The 12,121-nt window shown below is 46.1% G+C and overlaps 1 protein-coding gene across 7 annotated transcripts in view; it reads right to left on the bottom strand.

Annotated features, from left to right (window-relative positions):
• The window catches only part of LOC145361526 (putative RNA-binding protein Luc7-like 2), an 84,683-nt gene extending 75,257 nt beyond the window's left edge, over nucleotides 1–9,426 (bottom strand). For 3 of the 7 annotated variants that reach the window (XM_080217345.1, XM_080217346.1, XM_080217348.1), the window contains exon 1: nucleotides 4,729–5,008. Coding sequence is in view for 4 of the 7 variants with exons in the window: in XM_080217342.1 (XP_080073468.1) it covers nucleotides 4,729–4,789 (61 nt within the window). In the remaining 3 variants the exon portion in view is untranslated. Of the gene's footprint in view, nucleotides 1–4,728; nucleotides 5,010–9,373 lie in introns of those variants that run through there. The other 4 variants (XM_080217339.1, XM_080217341.1, XM_080217342.1 and 1 more) reach the window with 2 other exon arrangements.
• Nucleotides 9,427–12,121: the final 2,695 nt, after the last annotated feature.

Below are 12,121 nucleotides of genomic sequence, written 5' to 3'. Positions count from 1 at the left end.
ATGGGATGCTGGCCTTCATAGCGAGGGGGATTGAATATAAAAGTAGGGAGGTCTTGCTGCAGCTGTACAGGGCATTGGTGAGGCCGCAGCTGGAGTACTGTGTGCAGTTTTGGTCGCCGTACTTACGCAAGGATATTTTGGCCTTGGAGGGAGTGCAGAGGAGGTTTACTAGGCTGATACCGGAGTTGAGGGGGTTGAGCTATGAGGAGAGGCTGAATAAACTAGGCTTGTACTCGTTAGAGTTTAGAAGAATGAGGGGAGATCTCATTGAGACGTATAAGATGATGAATGGGATGGATAGGATAGAGGTGGAGAGGCTCTTCCCGCTCAGAAAGGACAGCAGGACTAGGGGGCACAGCCTCAAGATAAAGGGGGGGCGGTTTAGAACTTCTTCACTCAAAGGGTGGTGAATCTCTGGAATTCTCTGCCCGTTGAGGTGATGGAGGCTGCCTCGCTAAATCTTTTTAAGACGCGGGTTGATGGGTTTTTGATAAGCGAGGGGATTAAGCGTTATGGGGAGAGGGCAGGAACGTGGAACTGAGACACGACAGATCAGCTATGATCTTATTGAATGGCAGGGCAGGCTCGAAGGGCTGGATGGCCTACTCCTGCTCCTATTTCTTATGTTCTTATGTTATGTAAGACTTACGGCGTGCTTGCTTTCATTGGCTAGGTCGTTGAATTTAAAAACTGGCAAGTCATGTTGCAGCTTTATATAGGATGCAGTTGGAATATAGTGTTCAAGTCTGGTCGCCAGACGACCAGAAGGACGGGGAGGCTTTAGAGAGGGTACAGAAAAGATTTAAAAGGATGTTGCCTGGTATGGAGGGCATTAGCTATGAGCAGAGGCTGGAGAAACTTTGTTTGTTCTCACTAGAATGATGGACATTGAGGAGCGGCCTGATAGAAGTCATAGAATCGTAGAAATCCTGCAGTGCAGAAAAAGGCCACTGGGCACATCGAGTCTGCACCGACCACAATCCCACCCAGGCCCTACCCGCATATTTACCCACTAATCCCTCTAACCTAAGCATCTCGGGACACTGAGGGGCATTTTTTTTTTTAGCATGGCCAATCGACCTAACCTGCATATCTTTGGACTGTGGGAGGAAACCCACACAGACATGGGGAGAATGTGCAAACTCCACACAGATACCCAAGCCAGGAATCGAGCCAACGTTCCTGGAGCTGTGAAGCAGCAGTGCTAACCACTGTGCTACCGAGCTGCCCTAAGTAATTCTACAAGATTATGAGGGACATGGGACAGCGTGGATAGTCAGAAGCTTTTTCCAAGTGTGGGAGAGTCAATTATTAGAGGGCATAGGATTAAGGTGCGAGGGGCAAGGTTTAAAGGAGATGTATAAGACAGTTTTTTTTTTAAACAAAGGGTGGTGGGTGCCCAGAAGTGGAAGCGGATACGATAGTGACTTTTAAGGGGCATCTTGACAAATACATGAATAGGATGGGAACGAAGGGATACAGTCCCCGGAAGGGTCGAGTACTTTAATTCAGTCAGGCAGCATGGGTCGGTGCAGACTTGGAAGGCCAAAAGGCCTGCTCCTGTGCTGTAATTTTCTTTGTTCGCTTTGTATATCATACATCATGCTTAGAATATATTTTCCATAAAATTTTCTCAGTAAAATGAAAAAACCTGTAGGACACAAAAAGGGCAGATGGTCAGTTTTGCTCCAATCCCCTATTGCTAATGGAAGGGTGGAGATGAGGGAGATAAGACTGGATTGTTTGTTTTGTGAATATGGCACATATAGCCAAGGACAGTTTCTTTATCATCCTCTTCAATGGCGCAGATCACCTCAAGATGAGAAGTGACAAAACTCTAACCTAGTAACGGTCATGGTGAAATTGTATTTAATGTGTAGATTCGTTTCCAATTGATGAAAAATAGACTACCATCCTGGGGTTCTGAATCTGCTAATAATGCATCATATTATATGAGATTTAATCCAATATCAAGACAGTTACACGCAATTACCTATTAAGCCATGACAATTTAACAAGTCATTGCTTGGATTTAACTCCAAGGTGATAGGCTAAAGTTAGTTACCTTGAATCTTTAGTCCTGAATGACTTAATTCTTAACCTGCCAATTGTATTGTCAAATATGTTTATATACTAGCAAAAGCTTTAGGAATATGTATCAAAATAAAAGTTTCAAAATACACAGAAATTAGATTTTGGATCCAAGCAACAAGTTCTACAGTTGCCATGACCTTTTTCAATTAACTTTCAGCATTATAGACTTCAGCAAATTGGTTGAGTAGCAAAACAGGATTTGTGTAATAAAAATAAAAAATATGCAGGAAATACTTGGCAAATCAGGCAGCATTTGTGGTGAGAAATAGAGTTATTGTTTCAGGTCTGAGATGAAATTTCATCAACCTAAACCATGAACTCTGTTTCTCTGCATAAATGCTACCTTATCTGAGCATTTGTTTTTGTTTTTAGTTCAGATATACAGCATCCACAGCATTTTGCTTTCATACAGGATTGTGTAGGCATCTTTATTAACTCAGATTACAAGATTTAGGTGATGCCCTTCACCCATCATGTGTAATGGAAATCCCTATTAATTATGAACTTTCACAATGGGAACTTCCATCGCTTACTAAGCAAACAAACCTAAAAGTGGCCAAAATGTGGTACCTCCACCTTAGAATCAAATTAATTTTAAATGAGGTTTTCAAAGAAAACTGACTTATTTTCTGATCTTTTTATGCACTTCAACAGTCAAATGCATCATTAGAACATCTCCATATTCCCTCTGTAAAGTAGGTAAAAGTGATTAATCAAGACAGAAGTAATCCCAGGTCTGAAGCCTCTATAGTTGTAGTATATCATTTACTTCTCATTACATCCAAGTAACGTTACTTGGAAATTATTAGATTGCCTTCACTAGTGACAGACAGATGGAGTTATGGTGACTTTAAAAGAGGGACTCTCACCACTTCAGCTGTGTGTGTTAATTTAGTTCCCTCATACCGTTGGTAACTCCTCTCCAAGCCATTTCCCCCCGATGTCTTCAGCACTCACTGTTTAAACAAAGATTTAGAAAGACAAAAGAAATACAGAAAAAAATCAAAGGGATATCAAAGCTGGTCCTAATCCTTGCTAACTGGTTGATTTCAAGTTTTTTTTAAGGGCCCTAAGGATGAGATAGTCTTTATGTTTCACCACTGAGTAGTGTTGCAGAAAGTTGCAAGATTAACACCACAAAAAAAAAACCACTGCAAATCCCCCAAGTGAATATATATTTCAGACGTGTATGGAATTTGATAGCATCTTCAGCACCAAGGAATGATTACAAACACAAAGTCAATAGACAAATTGTAATTATCAAATGAATCAGATGATCAATTCCAGCCATGAAACTGCTTGAGGGTACTTAAGACATGATGCATGTATTTTTATGCATCTGGAGATTTTTCTTTCCCTACCAGAATGGCCCTCAGCACAGCAACCAATGGCCAATCTGTCCTGTGTCACAGGTGTGATGGAAATAGAGCTTTATTATAAGTGGAATCAAGGGGAAATGAAGTAAAACAGGAACTGCACACAAAACTATTAACTGTTTCAAAATTTAAAGTATTTATTAGTGTCACAAGTAGGTTTGTATTAATACTGCAATGAAGTTACTGTGATAATCCCCTAGTCACCACACTCCGACACCTATTTGGGTACACTGAGGGAGAATTTAGCATGGCCAATGAACCAACAAGTCTCCTAGCTATGAGAGAAAACCAGAGCACCTGGAGGGAACCCCACGCAAACACAGACAGTAATCTAGGCAAGAATGATGCAATTCCATAAATAATTCCACATTTCTAATGTTCCCAGATTTTCTGCACAAATCTCTAATAAGCTTGAATGGCACAGCGGTTAGCAGTGCTGTCAGGCACCCAGGTTCAATTCCTGGCTTGGGTCACTATCTGCATGCAGTCTGCACTTCTCCCTGTGTTTGCATGGGTTTCCTCTGGGTGCTCTGGTTTCCTCCCAGAGTCTGAAAGACATGCTAGTTAGGTGCATCGGCTATGCTAAATTCTCCCTCAGTGTACCCGAACAGGCACCAGAGTGTGGCAATTAGAGGATTTTCACAGTAACTTCACTGCAATGTAAGCCCACTTGTGACACTCATAAATAAACTTTAAACTGAAAGCAATGAAGGGATATGGTGAACCAGATCAACAGGAGCTGCCCTTTACTACAACTGTAGGGATCCTATGATGACTGGAGGCTCTCATCTCCAACACACACGCACACAGGCAGGCAAAGGAACCTGGTTCACCGGATCTGAGGCTTCCCATTGGCTGAGCAAACAGCGAGAAGTCCCACCCACTCCAGCAGCCGCAGTCACTCATTGGCACGCGTCCACCTCGCCAACGGCCAATCACAACGCCCGCTTCCCAGCGACCGGCGACGTCCCGCTCCGCCGATTGGCCAGAAACCTGGGCGCGGCGCTCCCATTGGCCAGGCCCGCCGTCACTTAGCGGAGAGGCCAATGCTGATTGGCCAAAGCCGCGCCCGTCAATCACTCGAAACCAGACGGGGCGGGGCGCTGGGGTTTCGGTCCACCATATTGGCCGGAGAATCTCCACAAGCGGACATATTACTTCGATTCATCGGCGGGGGGAGTGGGAAAAAAACATCGACATTAAGGTTTTTCAACGACAGTTAAAGGGAAAACAAAAGGTTGACCATTATCGCGCTTACCGTCCCTGGATGTTCCCATGAGCTGGTCGAGCATGGCTCGCATTTGGGCCTGTGCCGACATCTTTCTGGCAGGATCCGACGCGCAATTTTTTCTTTTTTTTTAAAAAAGCAGATACCGCTATTTAGCCACGAAAGTTATCCGATTCGCCACAGGATGGTCGGTTTTTGTTTTAAAACATCCGAAGCCGCCGGTTGGCCTCGGGGGCGGGGGGTTTTTTTTTCCCCACTTCTTGTTTTGCTCGAGCGCAGCGCCCTCGTCTCGAGCCGCCCGGCCGGAACTGACGTCACGGCCAACGGCCCCGGCTCGTGACGTGGGCTCAACCAAGTTCAAAATTGGAGCGGGAGGAGGGGGGGGGGGGGGGGGGGTGGGGAGCGAGGGGGGGGAATGGAACATTCCAACCACCCCAAACCTGGGCCAAATTCAATGTATTCCATGGACAAGCCAATGGCCTGAGAAGTGGCCCCTTTCAATCCCCTGGGCTAAGCCCAGTGAAAGGGGCCAGCATATTGGTCATTGCTAAACAAAAAAAAATGCCAAATCTGAAGTTTGGTTATTAGTATCACAAGTAGGCTTACATTAACACTGCAATGAAGTTAGAACATAGAACACTACAGCACAAACAGGCCCTTCGGCCCACAAGTTGCGCCGATCACATCAATACTTACCAATCCATAGACCTATCTGTAACCCCCAATCCCATTAAATCCCATATTCTCATCCAGAGAGTCTTTTAAAAGACCCCAGCGAGTTCGCCTCCACCACCACTGACGGCAGCCAATTCCATTCACTCACCACCCTCTGAGTGAAAAACTTACCCCTAACATCACTTCTGTACTTGCCTCCCCGCACCTTAAATCTGTGTCCTCTCGTAGTGACCATTTCAGCCCTGGGAAATAGCCTCTGAGAATCCACCCTATCTACTTCTCTCAACAAGTTATTGTGAAAATCTCCTGGTCACCCACACTCCGACACCTGTTCAGGTAGAATCATAGAACCCTACAGTGCGGAAAGAGGCCCTTCGGCCCATCGAGTCTGCACCGACCACAATCCCACCCAGGCCCTGTCCCCATATCCCTACATATTTTACCCACTAATCCCCTCTAACCTACACATCCCTGGACACTGAGGGGCAATTTCTTAGCAGAGCCAATCAACCTAACCCGCACATCTTTGGACTGTGGGAGGAAACCAGAGCACCCGGAGGAAACCCACGCAGACACGGGGAGAATGTGCCAACTCCACACAGACAGTGACCCAAACCGGGAATGGAACTCAGGACGCTGTGAGGCAGCCATACTAGCCCCTGTGCTGTTCCATTGCTGGTCCAAATTCAATGTACTCCATTACCTGGGGCAAAGCCAAAATTGTCAAATCTACCCAAGGTGCCAAAGTGGTTAGCACTGCTGAATCTCAGTGCCAAGGACCAGGGTTCAATTCTGGCCTCAGGTCACTGTCTGTGTAGGGTTTGCACATTCTCCCAATGTCTGCATGGATTTCTTCCCACAGCCCAAAGGTGTGCGGGTTATGTTGATTGGCCATGCGAAATTAGTGTCTGGTGCATTAGCAGGGTAAATAGGTGGGGTTACCGGGATAGGGCCTGGGTACGATTGTTGTTGGCGCAGGCTCGATGGGCTGTGTAGTCTACATCTGCCCTGCAGGGATTCTATAAATCACTGCAGGAACATTTCACTCAGCTTTCCAGAAATGGTTAGCTTTGAATTATTTGAGTTAACTGGTTCTTTCACGGAGGCTGCAAAGAGCCCCAGGAAGATATGATTAATATTTAGAATCCCTACAGTGCAGAAGGAGGCCATTTGACCCATTGAGTCTACACTAACTCTCTGACAGAGTATCTTAACCAGGGGCAATCTTTCCCCGCTCTATCCCTAGAGTGTCACGCATTTATCCCGATAATCTCCATAACCAACACATCCTAGGCGCAATTTCAAATGGCCACTCCACCCAACCTGCACATCTTTGGACTATGGGTGGAAACCGAAGGAAACCCATACAGATATACGAGAACATGCAATCTCCACAAGACCTGAGGCCAGAATCGAACCTAGGCCTCGGCACTGTGAGGCAGCAGTGCTAACCACTGTGCCACTGTGCCATCCATATTTGCAGTACATCTGTTCCACAGAAGTTCTCTTGAAGTGGCACCTTAATGAAATAAAGTTTAACAACCAATTCTTTATTTTATAGCATGTTTGATGCCAGTGACATTTTCCAGTTTCAGGTCTGAACAGAATATCTCTGCCCAATTGTAAACACCTAAATATTTCTAAATTGCACAGTGTAAATAGTGATGAAGGAGTAACTTTGGGAGTGATTGCTGTCAGACCTACTGAGATTTTACAGCATTTTCTATTTTTGTCTTTCTTTCCGACATCTGCAGTAATTTGCTTTTATCTTCCTGATTAAAGGTGTCCCTGGATGTTCCATTTCATCATTTTCAGCCCACACTCTAGCCATCAGTCCACCAAAACATTCTTGTGGCTTAGTTCCTCCAATGGCAATTCGAAAGCAAAATGAGTCATTACCCAATTGGCTGACTGTCAGCCAAACAGTTTTCATTCCTTCCCAATTTCATACAGCGCAGAAGAGCCCCAACGGCTCATCAAACCTGCATCAACACATTAGAAACTCCCACCCAATCCCATCTGCCAACACTTGGCCCATAGCCCTAAATGTTATGATCTGCCAAATGCTCAGCTAGATACTGCTTAAAGCATGTGAGGCATCCAGTTTCTACCACCTCCCCAGGCAGGCACACCACCCTCTGGGGAAAAACATTTTTTCTCACATCTCCCCTCAACCTCCTGCCCCTCAACTTGAATCAATGTCCCCTCATGACTAACCCTTCTACTAAGCTGTCCGTATCCACTCTGTCCGCGTCCCTCATAATGTTGAACAACTAGATCAGGCCAACCCTCAGTGCTCAAGATTTTTCTATCTGCTAAAGAGAACGTTCAAAGAAAATGACAAAAAAACTTCTTTAATAGTCCGATGATGTTGAAATCTGGAATTAGAAGTCTACTGGTGACCATAACACCCTGGTTGGTTGTTGTAAAAACCCATCTGGTTCACTGATGTCCCTTTAGAACATAAGAACATAAGAAATAGGAGCAGGAGTAGGCCATCTAGCCCTTCGAGCCTGCCCCGCCATTCAATAAGATCATGGCTGATCTGAAGTGGATCAGTTCCACTTTCCCGCTTTCTCCCCATTACCCTTAATCCCCTTGTCTACCAAAAACCTATCTACCCGTGTCTTAAATATATTTAGCGAGGCAGCCTCCACCACTTCAACAGGCAGAGAATTCCAGAGATTCACCACCCTTTGAGTGAAGAAGTTCCTCCTCAACTCCGTTCTAAACTGCTCCCCCCTTATCTTGAGGCTGTGCCCTCTAGTCCTGCTGTCCTTTCTAAGTGGGAAGAATCTCTCTACCTCTACCCTATCCATCCCCTTCATCATCTTATACGTCTCAATGAGATCTCCCCTCATCCTTCTAAACTCCATCGAGTACAGACCCAGTCTATTCAGCCTCTCTTCATAGTCCAACCCTCTCAAGGGAAGGAAATCTGCCGTCCTTACCCAGTCTGGCCTCCCTGTGGACTCCAGATCCACAGCAATGTGGTTGAATCTTAAATATCCTCAGGGATGGGCAATAAATGCTGGCCTATTTTTAAATGAATTTAAAAATAATAGTTTCTCCAGGGTTGCACACAGCAGTATCCTGGAGATCGATCTTCAATGCCGGCAGACTCCACACTGAGCCTGATGGGTCGGCAACTCAGTTGAGAATGAAGGATGAAAGGGGAGGAGAGCAGAGTGTGGAAAGTGAGGGGAGAGGGTGAGAGGGTTCGAAAAGAGAGGGGCGACAGGTGATGTAAGGGGAGGATGAAAGAGAGCTGGAGGTGTGAGAGAGGTGAGAGGATGTATGGCTAGGAGATAATGAATGGGGTGAGCTGAGAGGTGGGTGGATGAGCTGGGAGCGAGGGTGACAGGAAAGTTAGAGTGAGGGACGGTGCAGTGAGAACAGAAAGGGTCAGAGGTAGAGGAGAGTAAGCGGAGAGACAGAGTAAGAAGGAGGGAGGCTGCAGGGACGGGGGGGTGAAATGGAAGGAGAAATGATAGTTATAGACAGGGGAGAGGTTCAGGGAGCAAGGGGGTTTGGTGAATAACTGGGGTTCCAGGAGATTATGAGATTCTGTTTCAAAAGGAGCTTTTTTATTTCTTTTCCTTGTTCTTAGAATAGCAGTGCTAGAGAGGTCGTTCGGCCCATCAAGCCTGCACCAACTCTCTGTCAGAGTATCTTACCCAGGCCCTCTTCCATACCATAACCCTATAACTTCAAACACTTACATGGCTAATCCACCTAACCTGCACGTCTTTGGAGTGTGGGAGGAAACCCATGCAAACATGGGGAGAATGTACAAACTCCACAGTCACCTAAGGTTGGAATTGAACCCGGGTCCCTGACACTCTAAGACAGCAGTGCTGTGGCAGCGTACTGCCCTGAACAAGCTGTTTTCCACATGGTCTGTAAATGGTTATAAAATGAGCCCTTCATTTATCTGATCCGGGTGGAGATATCGCTGACTGGTTTCCCTTGGTGGAATGGCAGGGTAATGAGCACTTACCTTGTCACTGCCTCCCAAATGAAACTGCAGCCTCCTTGTACAGTCATTGGCAAAATACAGTTTATGGGATGGCATTTCAGCACAGGAGTATGTAACTTTCCCCACCTCCCAGAGAGGTATCAACTACAGCCTGTTTCACATCATCCAAAGACATACTAAACAACTTGATCAGTAATCTAATACCTGGATAATAATCTCAAACTGCACCTCCCAATTATGGAAAGGATTAATTCGACAAAGATGTAGGAAGCTTGTGTTGTGAACTCTGTGACTGGGAGATAGAATTGTCAAATCCTTTGGGATAGAGGACACTTCCTGTTTGGTTTGGTCGGCATCACATACATCGCTCTGCTTTCGTTATTTTCCAGAATATAGTCCAAAGTAGAATAAGATCAGAGAGCCTGCAGAAAGGAAGTCTCATAAACAGCTTTGACAAAGGGCTATCTGGACTCAAAACATCAACCCTGTTCTCTCCTTACAGATTGCCGGACCTGCTGAGATTTTCCAGCAGTTTCTCTTTTAGTCTCTTAAACCTGTTGGCACTAGTCATAAAATCATAGAGTTTTACAGCAGGGAAAGAGGTCCTTTGGCCCATCATGTCTGTACTGGCCATCAAGCCCCTGTCCTAATCCCATTTTCCAGCACTTGCTCTGTATCTTTGTTTGCTATGGCATTTCAAGTGCTCGTTCAAATGTTGGAAGGGTTGCTGTATCTTCACCCTTTTCAGGCAGTGAGTTCCAGACTCCCACCCCTCGCTGGGTGAACAGGTTTTTCCTCACCGCTGCTGCTGCCTGGTTAAATTCCAGCCTGGGTGGCCATCCGTGTGGGATCTGCATGTTCTCCCTGTGTGTGCGTGGGTTTCCTCTGGGTGACCCGCTTTCCTCCCTAAAAGATGTGGATTGGTCATGCTAAATTGTCCCTGAGTGTTTCGAGATGTATAGGTTAGGGGAATTAGCAGGGTAAGTATGTGGGGTTATGGGGATAGGGCCTGTGTAAGATGCTCTGTTGGGAGAATCGCTGCAGACTCAATGGGCCAAATGACCTCCTTCTGCACTGTAGGGATTTTATGATTCTAACGTCTCCTATATTGGATCAGGAATTGGCTAGCTGATAGAAGACAGAGGGTGCTAGGAAATATTCAACCTGGAGTTCAGTTACTAGTGGTATACCGCAGGGATCTGTTTTGGGGCCACTGCTGTTTGTCACTTTTATAAATGACCTAGATGAGGGTGTAGAAGGATGGGTTAGTAAATTTGCAGATGACACCAAAGTCGGAGGAGTTGTAGACAGTGAGGTTGGATGTTATAGTTTGCAGAGGGACATAGATAAGCTGCAGAGCTGGGCTGAGAGGTGGCAAATGGAGTTTAATGTGGAAAATTGTGAGGTGATTCACTTTGGAAGGAGTAACAGGATTACAGAGTATTGGGCTAATGGAAGGACTCTTGGTAGCGTGGATGAGCAGAGAGATCTCAGTGTCCATGTGCATAGATCCCTGAAAGTTGGCACCCAGATTGATATGGTTGTTAAGAAGGCGTACGGTGTGTTAGCTTTTATTGGTAGAGGGATTGAATTTCAGAGCCGTGAGGTCATGTTGCAACTGTACAAAACTCTGATGCGGCCGCACTTGGAGTATTGCGTACAGTTCTGGTCGCCGCATTATAAGAAAGATGTGGAGGCATTGGAAAGGGTACAGAGGAGGTTTACCAGGATGTTGCCTGGTACGGTGGGAAGGTCTTATGAGGAAAGGCTGAGGGACTTGAGGTTATTTTCATTGGAGAGAAGAAGGTTACGAGGTGACCTGATTGAGGCATACAAGATGATCAGAGGGTTGGATAGGGTGGACAGTGAGAGCCTTTTTCCTCGGATGGTGACGGCTAACACGAGGGGACATAGCTTTAAATTGAGGGGTGATAACTATAGGACGGATGTCAGAGGGAGGTTCTTTACTCAGAGGGTAGTAAGGGCATGGAATGCCTTGCCTGCAGCAGTTGTGGACTCGCCAACTTTAACAGTATTCAAACGGTCAGTGGATAGGCATATGGATAACATTGGAATAGTTTAGGTTAGAGGGTCATTAGATTGGTTCCACTGGTCGGCGCAACATCGAGGGCCGAATGACCTGTACTGCGCTGGAATGTTCTATAAATGTCCTGCTACTTAACTTAAATCTTTGCCCCTTGGTATTGACCCTTCTGCTAACGGGAAATGTTCTTTCCTATCTATAACCCTCAGCCAGCTCTTCTCCTCAACCTTCTCTTCTCCAAGGAAAACAGCCCCATCCTCTCCAGTCTCACTTGCTAGCTGAAGTGCTGCAGCATCTGGTGAATCTCCTCCGTACTTTCTCTTGTGTAATCACTTCCTTCCTATAGCGGGTTTGTTTATTGTGTTTTCACTCCCCAGTCTGTAATTTCTCACATCACAGCAAGGGGAGAAACTCGTTCGAAACTCCCTCGGGGTGGGGGGGGGGGGGTTTCCTCGCAGCATCTTCCTCATCGCCTGAGGATTTAGAGTATACCTGCATTGGTATGGCACTTCTCACACTTTCAGAGTATCTGCAAACCCATTACAGCTCTGTATAGGAGACATGGTAACCTCACAGCGCCATGGTCCCGGGTTCGATTCCAGGCTTGGGTCACTGTGCAGAGCCTGCACGTTCTCCCCGTGTCCGTGTGGGTTTCCTCGGGGTGCTCCGGTTTCCTCCCACAGTCCAAAAGACGTGCTGGTTAGGGTGGATTGGCCGTGCTAAAC

This window comes from Carcharhinus amblyrhynchos, chromosome 35, assembly GCF_965287045.1.
Source record: "Carcharhinus amblyrhynchos chromosome 35, sCarAmb.v2.hapA, whole genome shotgun sequence".
NCBI classification, from domain to species: Eukaryota; Metazoa; Chordata; class Chondrichthyes; order Carcharhiniformes; family Carcharhinidae; genus Carcharhinus; species Carcharhinus amblyrhynchos.
Note: the sequence above shows the minus strand (reverse complement) of the source record. Positions and strands in the feature narration are given on the sequence as shown.